General features: G+C 41.7%; 1 protein-coding gene across 3 annotated transcripts; it reads left to right on the top strand.

Annotated features, from left to right (window-relative positions):
* Positions 1–395: 395 nt before the first annotated feature.
* DLGAP5 (DLG associated protein 5) lies at positions 396–20,080 on the top strand. 3 transcript variants are annotated; one of them, XM_039381661.1, is made up of 20 exons: positions 396–428; positions 1,079–1,133; positions 2,510–2,759; positions 3,789–3,997; positions 4,458–4,562; positions 5,401–5,485; positions 7,371–7,475; positions 8,236–8,306; positions 9,936–10,228; positions 10,627–10,748; positions 10,833–10,953; positions 11,332–11,417; positions 11,999–12,159; positions 13,258–13,350; positions 14,756–14,975; positions 15,980–16,202; positions 16,562–16,622; positions 17,712–17,877; positions 18,133–18,182; positions 18,858–20,080. In XM_039381661.1, exons 3-20 carry the CDS (start codon positions 2,519–2,521, stop codon positions 18,978–18,980), a joined length of 2,535 nt encoding a protein of 844 aa, XP_039237595.1. In that variant the 5' UTR covers positions 396–428; positions 1,079–1,133; positions 2,510–2,518; the 3' UTR covers positions 18,981–20,080. The 3 variants fall into 3 exon arrangements, with proteins under 3 accessions (XP_039237595.1, XP_027580198.2, XP_027580197.2); XM_027724397.2 differs by lacking the exon at positions 396–428 and having other exon boundaries at positions 758–1,133; positions 10,836–10,953; XM_027724396.2 differs by lacking the exon at positions 396–428 and having other exon boundaries at positions 759–1,133.
* Positions 20,081–20,377: the final 297 nt, after the last annotated feature.

Below are 20,377 nucleotides of genomic sequence, written 5' to 3'. Positions count from 1 at the left end.
CCAGGTGACCCCTGGGGCCAAGTAATCCCCGTAGCCAGGTAACCCCCGGGTATAGGGAACCACCGAGGCACAGGGAACCCGCGAAATAAGCTGCCCCCCACGGCCATCTTGGCGTGCCCCCTCCCTGCGCCGGGCGGGGCCTCAAGGCCAGACCTCGCCCCCGCGCGCTCAGCGTCTTCACCTCCCTCACCCCGCCAGCCAATGAGCGGCAAGCGAGGGCGGGGAAACGCTGGGAGCAGCCAATGAAAATTAAACGGCAGCCAAACGGGGGGCCAATAAGCGTCCCGCTTCGGGATGTGGGTGCTACCCATCAACGGCCGATTGGAGGTCGCGGGCGGGCGGGCGGGCCGGGAGTGGCCAATGAGCGTTGGCGGGTGAGATTTGAAAGCGAGGCGGGGCGGCGCGCGCAGGGGGTGAGGGACGTGCAGGTAATGGAGGGGACGGGGCGGGGGGGGCGGAATCCGAGGGGGCGGAATCCGAGGGGTCTCGGGGGGATTTGGGGGCCCTAAAAGGACTTTAAGGCCCTGGGAATGGGCTTCGTGACGGGCCCCGCGGCGGGGGGGGGGGGGTCGTGCCTGAGGAGGGGGCTGTGGTGGCGGTGCCTCCCCGATGAGCTGGGCTGGGAACGCCTTGAGGCGCTGAGGGGACAGTCCTGTTGGCGACCCCTCACAGCGGGGTCTGGGGGTGCCCGGCAACTCGTCCCGACCCCCGGGGTCCGTCCCGAAACTGCTGAGTCCAGGCCTTATTCAGCGTTAAACTTGCTGCGATTAAACATAGCGGTGTTTTCTCTGCCTGCTCTGTTTTCTCGCTGTTCGCGCTAAAAGTGCAAACTGAGCACCTAAATGTTTTTATATCTATTATTACTATCCAGTTATTATTGCCCTTTAGTTCTTGTGGTGTTGCTGGTCAAAAGCAGCTCTTTTCCCTCGCTTTTATTTTTAAAAATAAATTTTCAGCTTTAGCGTTCGGTGGTTATATGTTAGTCACTCACAAATCTTTTGTATAAGCCTTCTGTCCCATTCCTGATAACGGTCTTTATTTGAATTTATGCCAATTTAAATCCCAACTAATCTTCTAGGCTCCAGTTTGGGCGAGGTACCACACGGGAACAGTAACCTGGAGAGAAGAGACAGGTATGTTTGTTCTAAATATAACTAAGATATTGAGCATGTCGTACATTTTTAATGAGAGATCATTGGTAACTTCCTGCATTGCTTTTACTGACCTGAGAAGTGAGTTGGGAATACCTTTGTGGGAAGCTCTCTCTGTGTCTCTGCTTATATTATATTTGCCTTCTTCAAGTTTTGGTTTAATTTTTATGCAGGATTTCTTACTGAGGTGTAGATCAGTTGTTCATGATGGACTTCAAGAAATCTCCTATACCAGTTGTCAAGGCTGATCTTTTCAGTCCAGTTCACTGATCATTCCTTTAGTTTAATCAGAGCTTGCTGTCTTGAAATAAAGAACCTCAGTAAATGACCAATTTATCAATAAATTAGTAACTGTTGGGTATTTAGTTTAGCTCTATCACCCTGCTTACTGTAGAGCTGTTTCCTGGAAATGGTGGAAGATGAGATGTCTGAAAGACCCTGCTTGAGGTGGAAAACCCTCAGCAAGACAGGGTTCAGTGGGATGCAGGGAATGATAGAATCCCAGAACGGTTTGGGTTGGAAGGGACCTTAAAGCCCATCCAGTTCCAACCCCCTCCCATGGGCAAGGACATCTTTCACTATCCCAGGTTGCTCCAAGCCCCTGGGAAGGTGTCCAGCCTCGCCTGGAACAATTCCAGGGATTGGGCAGCCACAGATTCTCTGGGAAACAGATGTCAGGGCCTCTCCACCCTCAGAGCAAACATTTTTTTCCTATTATCCCATATAACCCTGCCTTCTCCCTTATCCAAAGCCCCTCTCCAGCTCTCCTGCAGCCCCTTTAGGTACTATTAGCACAGCATGTACAAACCAACTGACATTTGCCTTAAGTCTCCCTCAGGTTAAAAAAGTAGGGAGAAATCCTGCTTGAAATAACCACTATTGTATTACAGTTACATCCTGGAAACTCAGTTGGGGAATGGTGCCAAGTACTCTGATGCAGGACAAAAATTCCTTGCCATCAGATAGGGTGTAATCCAAATGCTCAGTGGCAACTTCCAACTTGCTTCCAAGTATTGTCCTACAGCCTTGTCGTGGTCATCTTCTCCCTCATCTCCTTAACGTGGAAAACAGCTGTGGTGAGAACAGACCTGCTGGCCAATCCCAGGCAGGGCTGCAGTGTCCCCTCCTAATTTTGTGTCAGGCTTGTTGACCACTCAACAACCGAAGTAGCCCCTGGAATTAATAAAATAACGAGAAATTACCGAAAGGGTCATTGCTGAAATTATAATCTGAGTGTTTTTTTCTGGTACACGTACAGAAACAAAGAACTTGGGGCTTTGCTTGTAGTGTTAAAACTTTTATGAAAAAGAAAAGAAAACGTGACAGTTTATCCCTAATCATTGTGGTCTTTCTCTCAGGTCCTCAGGATGGCTGCTACCTCCCAGTTTGCCAGTCGATACAAGAGGGATTTGAGCACGGAAGCCCTGAGAGCCAAAGTTGCCCGCAGGAGATCGACCCTTCAGAAGGAGAACAGGCACAAGCAGTTTGAGAAGGGCCGGCAGTTCGGGCTGGCAGATCTCAATGTTCAGCCCTCCAAAGAGAAGGGAATTTCTGAACTCAAGGAAACAAGGGAAACGTGCTCCCAAGAGAGCAGCGGCGTAAAACAAAGTAAAGGCTCGTTATAGACCTTTGTTAAAAATGTCTTTAAGTTGATTTAATAACATTATCAAACGGACCTAGTTGCAGTCAACATTTTAATTTGAAGAAAAGGTTTAAGATTTAAAACCCTGTGACTACCAGTCCTTCCAACTGTTAAAATCAAGAAAATAAAATCTTGATACAGGTGTATCCTCTTCCCTGCTCTGGTGGTGCGAGTGAGGTTTTACTCTGATTTGGCTGGAGCAGCTAAAGGAAAAATGCATTTTGCTATTAATACTCAGTGGGAAGTCTCTTAATGATTGCTTTGTCCTTCAAGATGTGAAAAGCTCTGACCTAAAATCTCATTTAACGTACAGCTGGTGTCTGTCACGTCCTTGAACTGTGCTTAGAAATGGGCAATTGTACGTTATAATTATATATACAATTAGTAATGGGTAAATGCATAGCATAATTTTTTTATTTTAAAAATCGCTAGGTTTTGACAACTCCTCTTTCCCCTCAGAAAATCGGGCCTGCATATATACTGAATTTTGCCTCCCTGGCTCTCCTGAATGCTTGTGTTCTAAGAAATTAAGTTAATCTTTAAAAAAGTTAACAGAGTTCTTTAAAAATATTTTTACCTTCGATATTTTGATAACAGAAGATTATTGGGGGATAGTCCCTTATTGGTAGATAAGTGCAGTTTGTATTTAATAATATCAAGTATGAAATTTAATAAATTTATCTTTAATAAATTTCAGCTTTAAGTGGATATCAATTTTTCAGGTAGGCGTAAAATTCAAGTTTGGCATCATCTTAAGATTTTACTATTTCATATAATTTCTGCCTCATTTATTCTCAGCCAGAGACAGACTTCAGTATCCAAAGCTGACCTAAAGTTCAAAAAATTCAGAGACTCCAGACAGTTTTCTGCTCTTTGACTTAAGATGTTCCTCTTCCAGCTTGGAAAAATTTATCGCGAGTTCCTGACTTGCTTATTGTTGGCTCAAAAATACCTTCATGGTTTTAAGACTCGTCTGCCTTCCCTCTTTGCTCCAGAACAACCTGTAAGTGCAGCCACCAAGAGGATGAACGAGCGCAGGGAGATGCTCCAGCGCTACAAAGAACAGAAGGAGCTTCGCAAGCTGGTGGAGCAGAGGGAGAAAGCCAAGAAGGGAGTGTTCAAAGTTGGGTTGTACAAACCAGCTGCACCTGGGTTTCTTGCACTTGCACCTGAGGATCCAGCGGTAGCAAAGCCAAAAGAGAAGGTGAGAAGAGTAATATTTAATATCTGAGTTAATTACATCGGTAAACTCTGCTGGAACTTCTGCTTGTGTACAAAATCTGTGGGCTATTCCAAATAAACAGTTTGTTTTGAAAGTGCTTCACTGATATTTCTGTTATGAGAAGGAACAATGAAGGAGTCATTTGGCTCATTTTTTTAAAACAAAACCAGAAATACTAGCAATATGTGGGTTTTTGTATTTATGACTCTGTTCAGTTCAAAAACTGGAATGATTCATCCACAAATGAAACAACTAATTTATTTTAGAACTAGTAACTTGCTCCTCTCTAGTCCACTTGACTTTGAAAGTTTTTCAGGTTACACACTTGACCCATTTTGCATGGACATATTGTTTTTTCCATGTTTATGCCTCTTGCTCACTCTCACAGTGATGAGAGGGGAAAGGAGTATATTAACCCTTGTTTCCCTGGGGCTGTTTCCAGGCAGCTCCTGCTTTCTCTGGAAGGATGACACGATCAAGGGCCAAGATCCAAGAAGGAAAATCTCTGATACCAACTCTGATACCAACAGCACCTAAGTCCTCTACGGTTTGATTTTTATATATATATATATATATATAAACCTCAGTGAATAAATTTAGAGAGAAGCATGCCATTTCAGACCATAACTTAGGGTTGTATCTTTACAAGTTCTGGATCAGTTTTTCAATCAAATTTTTCAAGATACTGTAGCCAGCAAGGACTGCAAATGTGTAGAGGTGGTGATGAGACTGAAGTTACAGACTTTGGTTTTGGCTTGGGGAACCCAGTGCAATCCCCCTTGAATGCACAAACTGTCACGAACACAGATTGTAAGAATCAGTTAATTCTTCACACATGCCAGCACTAAAGTAATTTTTATTTTTACTGTGAAGCATGGCAGTCCCTTGTGCTATTAATTTTATAAAAAAAGTGGGTTCTGGCGAGGAATTTCACCAGCAGGAATCTGTAAAAGAAGCTGCATTTTGAATCTTGCCTTACAAAACTTCAGTGTATTTGAAGGAATTCCAGCCATAACTTTACAAAGGGACAACTGAGTTAATATTGATTTATTTTTTTTTTAAATTGATTTTTGAAACACAATGTGTACTGAGATGTGGCAGTAATTGGCACTTCATCTCATAATAAATATTTTAAATATTTTTCTTCATTCTTTTTCTGACAATTTCTTAACTAGTTGGATAATGGATGTTAACACATGTCTAAACCAATCTGGTTTAGTTATCAATAGTGTCTCTTTGCCTTTTAAAGCCCTCTGTGCCAAATTATTTGACTTCCTGTTTTACTGTGAGCTAGAATAGAGAGATGAGGAAGGAAATTGGGCTGCTGAATTTCTGGAAATCTGATATTTCATGAAGGAATGTTGTTTGTTTTTTTTTCCTTGTAGGTCAGTGCCCACGGGCAGAGCGCGCGCCCCACACAAGCAGGACGTAAACAGATGGGCACAGCCAAAGGGGCTGAGAAAGAGAAAGGTGTGGAAGTAGCATGATCCCTACATCTGAGCCTGTGAAAGGATGCTGCTGGTTTGGTTTTGGGTGTAGGAAATGAGGAGTTTTCGAGGATGGCCATTCCTACCAGCTGTGACAAGGGTGGCAGCTGGCAGATCATCCAGGGATCTCATGTGCTTGTTGCCTCCATAGGCTGGGGGGAATGGAATGCAGGGTACTGGCATTCCTGGTTACTGATTATTCACCCCAGGAGAGGGAAAAGAAACAGGTCAGTGGGTAGGATTGCATGATTGCCAGCTGCCTTAGCTCCTGGAGCTGTGCAGAGCTTTCTGTTTGCCTCTGAGAGGAATATCACAGGTAGCAACTGCTGCTGTCACAGAAGAGCAAGAGACTTTATCTGGAAAGTAGCTGACATAAGGAAAGCACTATTTTTCCTTGGTATTGTGGATAGCCTGAAAAATAGCTGTTTGTATGAGCTGTAAATATTTTCACTAAGATCTGTCTTCTGTCTGTACTGAAGACAGATGCATCTGTACAGTGATGTCAGACCTCTCAGTGAAAATACTTGTGTAATTCAGCATTGGAAAAGGTTTGGAAAAGGACAGCCTGCTGGTAAAGCACATCAGCATAAGATGTTGGAGCCTGGAGCCCAAACTGCTGGTGCACACCAGGGCAACTGAGTGAATGTGTGATTGTCTTCTTCAGAAAACGACAAGTACAATCTTACATTTTTGTGTTTTGAAACAGTCCTTTCTGTTTCTGTCACTTTCTGTGTGACACTTAAATATATTTCTTAAAGAAAGAACAGCTAAAAAAATCCATGCCACCTTTAGGGGAGTAGCTTTGATTAGAAATTCTTCCTCACAGCCCAGTGATATCTGTGCCTTAAGTAGATACAGCCAAGTCATGTGGAATATTGATGTTAATGCAAGATATTCACTAATTCAGAGTGAAATGACTTTCACATCATTAATCTAATTAAGTCAGCAAGCAGCAGACCTTTATTTAAATAAATTTCAGTAGTGCCTTCAGTGAACACTGAAAAGATCTATTATCACTGTTTGTTATAACAATTAAAATGTTTAAATTTGGAAAAATTGTCATCCGCTAGAATTGATTATTCCTTTTGTGCTGAATCAAGGATATGCAATATATGTATTTAACGAGATGATCTTTAATGTCCCTTCCAGCTCAAACCATTCTGTGATTCTATGAAACACCAGTATAAAAACGTTTGTGAAGTGAATGTTTGATAAATCAAATGTTATAATTATTTATCTAGTAATTTTTTTCCCCAACTTGTCATTTTAGCTTCTGCAGAATGGCAGCTGGACATTAAAGACATGAATAACAGTAACCAAGTGGGGCTACTGGATTTCAGGCAAATGCAGGAAGGCAGAGTATGGAATAGAGAGCCCCCATGAAATTTTTCTGTGCAGGAAAATGCTGTCATTTTTAAAGGCTATTAAAAACAGTACTAAAATACAAAGATGAAAATTATTAAGATGGGTAATGTGGTGCATGAACTTCTCATATTTTATAAAGTATTTCAGAGGCAATTAGTCTTAAGAATGCTTTGTTAGCTTACATTAAATTCTGACTTTGGAAATGTGTTGTATAATAGCCAGGGCATCACTTTGTTACACTGATGGTTTGCTTAAGCTTCCAGCTGTGCAAATAACCATGGCAAAGGTATTGTTCTAGAAAGCTTCATCTGTACAACAGGGATGGCATTGACTCTGATTGCAGGGAACGTGGAGAAGGACAAAAACCCCCAGCCCTGCTCATTCTGGCAAACCAATGCAACTGATAATTACTTGTGCACTTTTCTGATTTCTTCAAAATTTGAACTTTCAGTTATTACTTGAGTGCAGCTTCCTGAAACCTCTGGAATTATTGTCTCTTACAGTGTTGCAGACTGCAGCCCAGCCAGCCTCAAATGTGAGGATCACCAGAGCAGCTGCCTCTGCAGCCAGGCAGGTGCTGAAACCAACAGCTACTGCTGCTACTGCAGGTAAGTGAGGCACTGAGTTGTGTGGCTCAACTGTACTTAGGCTGTGCCTAAATCTTGCCAAATTGTCATGTAAGAAAAGGACTGAACAGTCTATCACTTAGACTGTCATCTGGAACTCTCTTCCAATATTTAAACCAAGATGTTGAAACCAGCATTGGACAGTTTCCCATAAAATCCATCACTGTGGAGCATCAGTGTCCCCATGGTAATTACAGACTCACAGAACAAAGCCAAAACTGGTCAAGATTTGCCACTTTGGTGTATTGCTGTTTATGAGCATATGATTATTAAATGTGGGATCAGGAACAGATACCTCTGGGTGAGAGGAGAGCCTTTGTTCCTCAGGTCAGGAATTGCTCTTTGTCCATGTTTGCCTGTTTACTAGAATTTAATTCACCAACAGAAATCCATATAGAAATTAAAAATCTGAGCTTGAATTGGCCTGACATTCTCTCTTCAACCTTTGAGGAAATAAAGTAACTTTTATATTTAGTATATGACAACATCTAAAGACTAATGACTTAATAAATGTTTGCCTTTCTTGATGATGCATCTCTATTACTAGACTATTAAATCCTGGGCCAGGTTTTCTTTTGAATGAACTTTTGCAATGTTCTTTCTTCCCTCCAGCCACCTCCCACTTAAGAAGAAAAGCAATCTCTCCCTGTCTTTAGCAATTGGATTTTTATGGCAGTCTTTTGGTGGAAGATTTACCTTAATCAGGTGCCTTTTTGACCTCTGGGAGTTTCTCTTGTTCTAGGTAACCAGTCACAGAGAAAGACAACAAATGTAGGGAAGCAGAAGCAAGCTGTCAGACCTGATACCACGAAGGTAGGTTGTTTAATATCTGAAATGGAAAAGCAGTAAAACTGATTTAAGAGCCAATAACAGTCAGTGTCACTGTAGCTGAAGTAAATGTTCAAGCATAGACGTAATAAATTCACTAATAAGCTAGATTTTGGGAAGAAGCTGTATGTATTTATACTGCCATATTTTGAAAATTAAGCTCAAATTTAGTGCTTATATAGAATTATAGAGTACCATCAGTTGGGAGGGACCCACAGGGATCATCAGAGTCCATCTCCTGGCCCTGCACAGCACAATGCCAAGAATCCCACCATGTATGTGGATGTGATTGATGAATGACTTGACTACTAATCAAGATCTGGACAATGATTTAAAATAGACAAGTTCTTACATGGCATATCTCACATTCGATGTTTTAACTAGTAAAAAAAAAAAAAGACTCTCTTGCTGATTTAATCAAGCAGTTGTGAATTTTGTGCAGTTGATTCCTTTTTGAAGCATGCCTTGAATCCTTTCCTTCTTGGGTAACAGTCTGAGACTCTAGAAGCTAAGAAATAAACACATTTTTAGGTTTTGAACCACCAAAAAATAAAGCTGAAATGCTATTCTCTGCAAGGCAGACAAGATTTATAACTCAAGGCAGTCATTGTGGTTCCTGGTGTCATCACTATGACAATGTTTCTGCCTCTATCAATGATTTTTCTCCTTCCTTGCACTCCACTGTTCCCTCTCACATGTCCCATCTCTGTTCCTGTTTCCATAACTGCACCTGTGTGTGCTCTAGTGTTCTCTTGAAATTGTGCAATCACACACAAACAGGAGGTAAGAGCACTTATATCTTCCTTAGACAAGTACCTCTTCCCAGGCAGGAGTCCCTGCCAGTTGGTAAACTTGCTGCAACCACAAAGTCATCTCCTCTGAAAAAGTGTGTTCAAAGCAGAATTCAAGGTTTAAATTCCTACCAGAGGTCACTGAAGTAAAACAAGACTTTCAATGGATTGAAGATGCCTATTTTCTTCAGAAACAAAGTTCTTTTGGCTGGTTTGGGCTACCAGTCTCTCAATTGGGTGTCTCAGAAGTGTGTTCTGTGTGACTGTCTGTCCACACATCTCAGAAGAACGTGGATTCAACTTACTGTTTAATTTTTTTCTCCTCTAATGGCATTCTGTGTTCCCAACTGCACTTGTCTTGGGCTGCATTCCTCAGCTATCAGCCTATTTCAGCTTGTTTTTCAGCCTTTGGATTGCAGTATGTGGGTAAAGTGTGATTATTCAACAGGCTAGTTGGATTTGGAGCCAGTAATTCTCCTCTTGAGGAGTTTATCACCTTAAAGCATTTTTTTTAGCAGTGGGAGCAAGCATTTGCTAATTGTAATTATTGTTTTGGTAGGTGAGGTTGTTCTGCTTTAGCCCCTTGAGTGGATTGTTGCATTCCTTGTAGAGAAGTGCTACTCCTGTCTCTAGAATGATTTGCAGGTGTCAAAAATGTTGGTAAATCTTCACTTCTGTGGAGGTGTGCTGTTGTAGAAGGTGACCTACCTGAAACTGTTCCCTTCTTGATGGCTTTCAGACAGTCATGTTATAATTCATGTTATAATTTCCTATAGCAAACGATTGATGTGATAATTTGATTTGTCTATTTATGCTGTTACAGGTAATTCCTTCTAAACGTGAAGCGGAGAAAAATGCTCAGGTGGATCCAGGGGCGAAAGGTCCTGCAGCTGATTCCAAACATTCAACACCAGTAGAACTGGAGCAAGAAAAAACCTCAGTGGAAAACAACAATTCTGCTCCAGGGAGACCCAAAACGTGCTCTTTTGCACCCGGGAACTTTGTGTTTCAGCCACCGAGCGAATTAGCGAACTACAAAGTTAAACCCATGACTCCTTCAAGTGCAAAGGCTTTCTTGACACCCACTGCTTTCTGGAATTTCTCAAAATCTCCAGTGTAAGATTTTTTTTTTTTCTTCCTAAGGGGCCTAAAATGCAAGTCAACCTCTCTGTGTGTTGACACGAGAAAAGATTTGTGTGAGCTTCACTGTGGAACAAGCTGTTGTGGGGTTGTAGCACCTGATCATCATGGTTGGTCTCACTGGTTAAATGTGGACTTAATACAGCAGCAAATATGGATATAATCCTTAATTCTGTCCGTGCTTTAGAAGCAGCTATCAGGGCCTCTGCCCTATACCCCTCTGCACAGATTTATTAATTTTAATAAGATTTGCTTGAATTCTCTAGTGTTGGGTGGAGGATTGCCTTCTAAACTGCATTTTGGTGGATTTGGCCATATTTGATACGAGCTTCTCAATGTGTCTTAGCTCTAAATGTACTTTTGTTTCTTTGCAGCAAAAAAAATGAAAAATCCAGTGAAACTAAAGCACAAAATCCTAATTTAAGAAGTCGAATTCTACCTTCTGTTAGAGGCATTCAAGAAAAGCAAATGACCACAAGTTTGGAAGGAGAAGAAGGTAGGGAAGCTCACGCTTAGTTTTTTTGTTCCAATGTTTTTAATTATCACTGGATTCTGAATAAATTCCTTCCTTATTTTTCAGCAGGTGAATCAGATGAGAAAACTTCCACTCAGAGATCAAATGAAACAACTCCTGTCTCAACAGCACTTGAAGGGAAGTCAGATGATACAGGAGAGCAAGAGCACGATGTGCCCTATTTCAGGTTTGGGTTCACTTGTTTCACTTCCCTGATGTCCATTTGAAGGTCCTTAACAGGAGTAACGAGACAGCTTGTAAAGATCAGCTTGATTTAGTGGTGATGGGTGTCTGTCAGCAGTGACCTGAGCAGGCACACCTTCTTGTCTTCCCTTTTGTACTGTTAGTGCAAGGAAAGAATAGAAAATTCTGGAGACTTAACACCTTGTCCAAAGGAACAGTAAAAAAAGAAATTACCTCTGAGCCAGTCAGCAAAATAAAGCAATCTAATGACTTCTGCTCAAAGACTGTGGCTTCTCTGAAAGCAAAAGGATAGTCACCATTAACAGCCACAAATCAGGAAATTCTCCAAAACGTTGTTTTTTCTGTATCCCTTTATTTTCAGAAACATTCTTCGGACTCAGACAGAGAGGCTGCTCTCTCAGTGCCTCCAGTGGGATGGAAACCTCGAGCTGGACATTCCAGAGGATGGTAAGAGTGAGCTGCAATAGGCCCTAAAAGGGGTGTTGTGGGAACTGAAGGGGACAGAGGGAAGTACATGTGTCTGTTACTTGATAAATAGCACTGTCTGCAGCACTTAATAAAAGCTGTATTGGATGAAGTTTAGAGCTGTGTCTGCCTCGAGACAAAAAGTCATGGTCTGCTACTGCTAAAATTTGTGTAGCACGTGATGTGATGGTGATTGATGACGTGAACAAAGTGCATATCAAAACAGTTGTTCTGTTGTCAGTTTGGAGTGTATTTAAATGCATGAACTCTAACCAAGCTGATTTTTTTTTTTTAAATAAGATTAGTTTTTAACGCAGAATAAGTGCCCTTATCTGGGAAAATGAAGGTGACTCATTAATGCTTAGAGATTTTTTTGAAAGAAGCAAGTTTAGACCAGGTCAGTGGGTAGGGATGCTCCATCTGAATTATACTGCAGGTTTGCAATAGAGGAACATAGTTCAAACCACAAACAAATTCCAGACTCTTAAAATACTTGATTTAAATCAATTGTGAAAGGAGGGATTATTCCAAGATGCTCTTTTTTTTTTTTCCTGTTGCTAAAGCTAAAGACCTGATTCACACCACAATTGGTCAGACAAGACTGCTGATAGAAGAAAGGTTCAAACAGTTTGAAGGGCTGGTTGATAATTGTGAATTTAAACAAGGTGAAAAAGAAACAAAGTGTACAGACCTGGATGGATTTTGGGATATGATTAATTTTCAGGTATGTACTTGCATGTTGACCCACTAGAATAAAACTGATGGAGTTATTTACAAACCGTGGATTGAAACTATTTTAATATTCAGAATCTTTTTTATTTTTTAATGTAAAAAATGCAGATCCTTGTTTAACACTTTCTGACAATGAATAATAGCAGCTGGGTCTACTCTGATTTATGATTCATGGACTAGTTCTTTTGTTGTGTCTTCTTGTGGCCTGTGTATCTTGTCTGTCTCTGGAATGAAGGTGTGTAGCCAAATTTTATTCTGGTTTGGAATGAGGCTACAGTCAGTGTCTATCTGGACCAAAAGCTGGGAGATTTTGGAAAATTCCTGGAGCTCACCTGAAAAGTAGGGATTCCATGCTTCAGTATGAGAATAATGCAGAAACTGCAAGAACCCTATTTAGGGGTGAGCTTAGGTGGTAGAAAACCTTCATCTCTTTTCCTCTGTTGATGCCTTCATTGATTTCAGAAAGAAATATAATATTCTAAATTATCAAAAGGGCTCTCAACAGTATTTGTAAATCAGCATTCAACAAAGGAATTTGTAACTTGTTAAATTAAATGCAAAGATGGATTTGTTATGGTCCTGGTCATAGCTTTTGAATTCCCTGTGGAAAGATTTGATCTTCTTCTTCAGAGATATGTGAGATACTGTTTCCCGCAGTTTGGAAACTGTGCTTGTTGGGATAAAGACTATTGTGCAATGTGTTCTTTTGCTTTCTTTAAATGTGACCATTGTCAAAGGGCTTGGATTCAGGGTGAAAACAGGGTGTAAACCAGAACCAGCTCCTTCATTTTAAATCTTAAACCAAACAATTCTAGACTTCCCCTATGAACCTTCAAGCTACAGAAGTGAGAGCAGGCTTGCCTTCCAAACTGAAGGTTGTGTAGGTGGTGTGACCTTCATGTCAACTGTAGGAGAACAGTTAATACTTCCCATCAGTTGGTGGCTTAATTGGCTTCTGTGTTTAAATCAAAAGTACTTGAATGCATTAACTATGCTCGAAACTCTGATCTGATTTTATGAGGCACTGTTCTGCTACAAGCCTGGTAAGTCTGGAACATGAAACCTGGACTTTTTCTGGGCTTTCCAATAGATTGAAGACGTGAATAAAAAATTTGATAATCTGAAGAAGCTTCAAGACAACGAGTGGCAGCCACTTGATGTCCCAAGCCAAGCAGTTGTCAAGGTATGAATAGCCCCTAAAGCACGTCTTGTAGGGCTTCTTTAGATGTTAAAATTCAAATATTCAGTGAGATCCCTGTCAGGATGCACCTTTCTCCCTTGCATCTCCCACATGCACTTGTGTCAGTTGGTGTTTGTAGTGCTAGTTTCCTCTTTTGGCTGGGAAGATTGGAACTAAGAATTAACAATGACTTTTTTTGAGTCATTAGATTCTATGCTACTAAGATAAACCTGGTAAATTTAGGATATAAACCTACCCTTACACTTTATCTGGGCCACTGGCATTGACACTGACTTAACTAAAAAGGAAACCACATGGAAATTTGGGAGTGACTGCAAGTTTTAAGCAGGGAATGCTAAATTATCATGGTATCCCAGCAAGCCAACACCATGGGTGGCTTTAAACTGCTACTTCTCTAAGCACAAATGGATCTGACACAATCCAAAATAAGTTATTGCTTATTGCAAAATGAGTTGTTTTATCTGCTCTTTGCTTTGCAATATTTAATTGCTTCTGACTGAAGCAAGTTACATTTGCATTGCCTAAACCCTGTCCAGTTCCTGGAGCTTGCTTAATTGATCATAAAAGTGATACAAAGGCTGATAAGAAACTCCAGGCATGGGAAACTGGAGGGATTGTGGTCTGTGGGAGCTGCCCATAAATGCCAGAACCCTACAGGTGGTACAAAACAAAAATTCCTTTGAAAAACTGAATGCCAGGAAAGACTTCACTGCCTGCCTGGAATCTGTCCTGTGGCTGCGTTATGTCCCTGCCACTAGGAGTCCCTGCATCCCAGTGTTTCCAATATCTTCCTGGATTTGTTGGGAACAAGAGTCGTATGGGGTGTTTCTGAACTGCAGACTCAGTTTGAAAAAAAATTCTCAATATTGTCATCACAGACTAACCTTAACAGCTGGTTGGCAGTCCAAGAGAGTCTGGAGGTGAGCAGAGACCTCGATGCATAGAATTGTTGAGGTTGGAAAAGCCCTCTAAGACCATCAAGTCCAACTGTTCCCCCGGCACTGCCAAGGCCGCCACTGACCCCAAGCGTCACATCCACACGGCTTTTAAATCCCTGCAGGGATGGGGACTCCACCCCTGCCTGGGCAGCTGTGCCAGGGCTGGACAACCCTTTCAGTGAAGAACTTTTTCCCAATATCCAATCTAAACCTCCCCTGGTGCAAATTAAGCCCAGTTCCTCTCATCCTGTCACTTGTTACGCGGGTGAAGAAACCAACCCCCTGCCCGGCTCCACCCTCCTGTCGGGGAGTTGTGGAGAGCAAAAGGCCCCCCCTGAGCCTCCTTTTTCCTGGTGCTCTCTGTGGGACCAGCAGCTCTGCAGGTGTTCATGTGTAATTGCTTCTATCCAAAGCTTCCAGGTGTGACCTGGCCTTTCTTACCATTCCAGAAAAAGGCTGTTCCAGGTGGAGTGCCTAAAGCAAAGCTGGAAGCAGCTGCAAGAGCTGCTGCCCGGAGCCGCCTGGCTTCTGTAAAGGCAGCCATGAGGGAGAAAATGAAGTGTGAGGGAGCTGCTGATGGTGCACATCAGGGGACGCTGCCACAAGCAGAAAAAGTGGTTTTTGAAGCGGGATTTTTCAGAGTTGAAAGCCCTGTGAAAAACTTTTCAGGTGGGTGGAACTTAATCATGATTTCTGTGACCTGCAAGTGCTGAAGAGGGTTTAATGCATTTCACTGGGGAGGAATTGGGCTGTTTATGCTGGATACAAGTCCAGGGTGCACAGAGGATTTCCAGTGCTGGATACAGTATTTCAACCAGTGACTAATTACATCAGGGCCCCAAAGTAAATTGTTGTACATGAATGTGCTGATTTGAGTGATTATGGCAGCATGAAATCCCTGCTTAGACAGAGGGGTGAAATAGCTGGTTCATTTTTTTTCCAGCATAAGTTTAATAATGAAATTCTAATCTCAGTGTTCCCAGGTTCAGCTGACAAACCTCCTCATCAAAGTCAGTGCCAGCTGATGTCCTCTAATTGTAAGACAGGAATTGGGATCTTTTATGTTTAACTAAACCTCTTGCAGTGCTGTCTTCAGAGCTGCAAATAAAGTCTACCCATAATCTTTGTTCATGGTTAACAAGATTGTAACATAATCCAGTTTGCTATAAAAGCTGTTTAATAGTTTGGGGGGTTTAACAGGTGCTCAAAATAAAACTTCATTTTAAGTATCTTATTGACATCTATGTGCAGCCAGGCTCCTTGGGAGCCATTTCTAGTTCATAATTTGACTTTAAATTCCCCCTTTATTTATTTTGTGCAGATCCCTCTTCCCATCAGACAACTAGCAATTTTTTTTGTGTACCTCTTGTCAGTAGAGAACTCCTGAAATCTTTGAGCAACACTGGCTTTAAGCAAACTCCAGCAGAGAATCTGTTATAAACATCAGTTCTGAATCTTTGCCTTTCTAATTCTATTAAAATTACCAAATTTGAAAGGTGGAAGTTAATAATTTCCATTTCTCCTTGCAGGGTATAGAAGATTTCAATATAATATTTGCATAAGACAATTCAGCAAGCAGAAAACAATCATGTTGCTGTCTAGAATCATAATGATCAGTTCTTTTCAGCTTCTGGAAACTGCTGTAGTAATGAAAAATTAAACACATTTTTCAGGCTTGCTTTCAAAGACCCCTCACAGATCTTCCCAGAGGGCTCCTGGAAAACAAACAACTCCGAGATCATCCCGTAGAACTTTGCTTCCAAACACTCCTTCTGCTCTCCGTGACCCTGAGGATGCAACTGCAAAACAAACACCACAAAATCTGAGAATGGACCAATTTCCCACTGCAAAAACTCCCCCATTGGCTAAACTCCCCGATGGTGTTGTTGAACAAAGGTAGGCACGTTAAGGCAGCTTTTAATTAACCTTGTACAAATAATTGTATAGTTTTGACTGAAAGTAATGATATTAATACCCTTTAAATGTTATTCCAATTTGGCAGTGATGAAGGTTGCAAAGTCCTTGTGACTTTTCCTTCCCCTAAGCAAATATTAAGAGCTTTGCCCAAATGTAATTTTGCTGCTGGGGTGGAAGTTAATTGTTTGCCCAGAAAGTTTGATATAACTCACCAGTGCCAGCCATGCCAGCACAATTGCAGAACAAATCGTAATATAAGGTGGGCGAGTCTAAAGATGATTGAAGGTGATTGATGAAGATGATTGAGAAGAATGAAAATATTTTGGTTTCTCTTCCAGCATTTCCATGGTTGCAGAAGAAGAAATCTGTCCTGTTGCCAGCAGAGCAGAGGGAGATGAGGTAAGTCATGCACAGCTCATGTACGTGCTTTAAATACTTTATTATTATCAGCAAAGAAAAAAGGTCTGTTGATTATCCCCAGACACTTGGATTTCTGATCAAATCCTCACTTAGATATCCTCTGTATTGCTTTGTCCCTCTCAGGATGTACACAGGTAGGGACTGCTGCAGTTTGGGGACCTGCAGTTTGGAGCTGTATTTTGGGAGGTCCTGGCTGCTGCATGAGGACACTTGGCACTGGGCAAGCAATGTGAAGTCCACTGCCTCTGTTCTGGTGTGAATTTTGTAAATGCTTTTGCATTTGGGGACCATGATTAAACACAGCAGCACTCTTGGTCCTCGTGCTGCCACAGCACAGCACTGGGCTGCTATTCTCTTTAAATTATAGTAAGAACTGTGTTACTGATCCAAGGATCAGAAATCTGTGTCCTGAAATGTCTTGAGGACTTGGTGACATCACCTGTGCTTTAATAGACTTAAAAAAATTTTAAAAAACCAAGAATGCAACCTCCATAGTTTATGTGATACTGTGCTACTCAGTGAAAGCCAGTGCTTTGGAGTTAATCATCCTTTAGTACCTTCCACTGGAAATGGAGTATCTTATTTTTATTTGGTCCTGCTTGGATCTGTGCGTGACTGCAGCAGTCATTGCCCCTCCCATCCCCATATATATAATAACTATATATTTATATAAAAATCTTGGTCACTGATTTTTTTCTTGTGCCTTTTACTTCATCTTTTCTCAGTCAAATGAGAAACTGCTTGTTGGTGTTGTCACTCTGGGGAGTCAGCATTGCTGACAGGTTTTCCTCGAGGAAATGTCTCGCCAGGGAACATCCTCACAATGTTTTTGGCACTCGAAGTTCAGAATCTTCTTTCCTGTGGAAGAGCTTCCTTATACTTTTGAAGGGATTTTCAGGCTTGGGAAACAGTTCATGTGAAATGGATCACTGCCTGTGCTTTGTACAGTCCCTGGAGTTAAAACTCTGTTTCTTCTGAATTGTCCATAAAACCTGTAGATTAGATGGGTGGATTTGTTCTGGCGTAACAATGACATGGCTGGGGACAGTGAAAATCCCTATTTTTCAGGTGCTGGAAAATTCTAGCAGTGAATCCAAAGCAATGGATGGCATGGAAGAGATGGAACTCTCTGCTGCAGAGCAAGGACAAGACGTTGCCATGTGCAGCCCGGAGAAAGATCCCGGCACAGAGACAAACTTTGCTCAGTCTGGAGAACCAAAAATCCATCAAACAGGTGCATTTCTTAGAGCTGCAGAGTGTGGTTTGGGTGGGATTGCTGGGGCCTTATGGTTATTCTAAGGTTTTATGATAATCTAAATATTATCTTTGAAATCAGTCAGTGTCAGCTTGTTTTATGTGTGTTGTTAGCAAAACCTCCCGTGGTTTCTTTTAAGATGCAGAAAGCAATACCTTTTTTTTTTTTTTTCTTTTCAGCCCTGGCAGCATCAGACTATCTTCTTTTAAAAACTGAAATATTCTTATTTTTCAGATGTTTCCTGTAGTGATTTGACATCCAATGACAGGAATCCTTTAGATATGGTAAGCTGACCTTCAAGTTTATTTGACTAAGACAAGCTGCATGTTCCAGTGCTGTTAACCTTTGCTACAGATTCAGTTACTGCACAAAGAAAATTAAACTCCTAAAGATATTATCAAGGCAATTCATATAACTGGGAACACAAACCACAATCCAGCTGTCTCCCTGCTCACACTGATATATTCCTTATTGCACATGATGAGTGTAGGATGAATCAAGACATTTATAACAGAATAACTTCCGATTCTTATCAGATTGATCCTTTAAATTATGTTTCTTGCAAATTTCCTTGTAGATATTCATTAACATCATGAACAGACTGGTTTTCCTCCACTTTCTTCCTGGAATTTTTCAAGTCTGTCCCAACTTTTTTTTTGTCTTTAATCACTTTAACATTTAGGGCTGGAAGTGAGATTCAACAGGGAGAAGTGTGCAAAGACTTTCAAAATGTTAATAGAATTTGGGTGTAGAATTTCTTGTGAAAAATCCTCTTTAAAATACTGCTTAGTGATTTAAGTAAGGAGTGTCTTCAACACAGACCACATGTACTCACTTATGTTATGTCTTGAAATAAGCTTGTAAAATTCCTCATAGCAAAGTCGTGGTACTTCCAGTGGTCCAGGATTCTGACTAACTGTTCCTCAGGCAGTGACTCCACACTCTGATTCCTCCCACAGCCAATGCTGGATGCTGAACTTCCCTTCACTCCAGTGAAGACCAAAGCCCAGAAGTTTGCAGCAGCTGAAGTGTTCAGTGACCTCATTGTATTTTCTCCTGTTGTCCCCTCCGGGGATAAATGAAGAGTGGCTTAAAATGCAAACTACGTACATTTTATGAGGGAGAAACCCACAGAGGGTACCTGGAACACAGACTGCTACCCTGGAACTGTGTTGGGAGTGAAGGGGTACCTGTAGTCATGGATCTGATAATGGGTTTTGCAAGGTTTTATGGTGCAGTTGTTGTGCACCAAGCACTGCTGTATGTTGGTAGTGGGCTGTGTTCTGGTGATACCTGCTGTAGCCAGTGCTTGTAAATTCTGACTGCAACCCGAAATACTTTTATGTTGGTATCATTTCATGTATTTCCTGTCTCCTTCAGGCTGTAAAACTCCTCACCTCTAAACTTTTATGTCCTGGCTTTACCTCATGATTTGTTGTTATTACAAGGTGCCCACTAGACTGGCTGTGCCTGTGCCCTGTTCCTGATGGGAGGGCACCTTCTGGGGTAAGACCCAGCCTGTTCCCTCCCCAGAGCACTGCTCCATGCTCTGTCCATGCTCTGAGGGTTCTGTTGCACCCTCAGGCTCCAGAGTTTGGTGTGTGAACAGCTGCCTCAGCACCAGCTGTGGCACTGTTGGATTCGTGTAATTCTTTCCTGGGGGAAATTTTCCTACTGGCTTTGTAATATTAGAAACTGTCTCAGAACAAGGATTTCATGGTCAGATAATACCTTTTCTTGGCAATGTATTAAAGTGGACATTGTTTATTATTTCCTTTAAGGACGCAGTTTTCTATTGAGTATCTTAAGTACCTTCAAGCTAAACTCTATTTTCTCCTTGTTTTTGACATGTTTAAACTCAGCCTCTTCTCTCATCTTGTTCCTTGTGCATTCCCTACCCAGACTGTAACATATTTGTGCATAAGGAGTGTGTCAGTTATACAGACTTTGCATTTGGGGGGGTAGTGTTAAAATACCACCAGTTGTTGTATTTTTAAGAAATACCTCACTGGGCTTCTTCTTGTACAGGTGACCTTAGTGTAACATACACAATCTTCCACCCAGCCTTGGTTCCAAACCAAGCAGAAATAATTCAACCCCTCACCAGAAAAGGGTTAGTCTGGTTAAAGTTTTAACCTGGCAGCTGTGTACTGATTACACTGAAATAAAGAGAGGAAGCTGATGTGTGCTGGAATCCCCTTTTTTGAGTACTAAACTTCAGTTATACAGATAGTTTCAGGTAGCTCTTAATGACTTGCCTGCTCTGGTCATTCATCAGCACAGTGAGAGGGATTCCTGACATGTGGAATCATAGAATGGTTTGGGTTGGAAGAGACCTTAAAGATCATCTCATTCCAACCCCCTGCCACCTTCCACTCAACCAGGTTGCTTCAACCTTGCCTTGAACTCTTCCAGGGATGGAGCAGCCACAGCTTCTCTGTGCTGATGGTAGCAGACTGCTGCTCTAGGCTGCTGGATC

The sequence above is a fragment of the Pipra filicauda genome, unplaced genomic scaffold, assembly GCF_003945595.2.
Source record: "Pipra filicauda isolate LSUMZ 115617 unplaced genomic scaffold, ASM394559v2 scaffold235_size1210477_pilon, whole genome shotgun sequence".
NCBI classification, from domain to species: domain Eukaryota; kingdom Metazoa; phylum Chordata; class Aves; order Passeriformes; family Pipridae; genus Pipra; species Pipra filicauda.
This window is presented reverse-complemented; position numbering and strand designations above follow the sequence as displayed.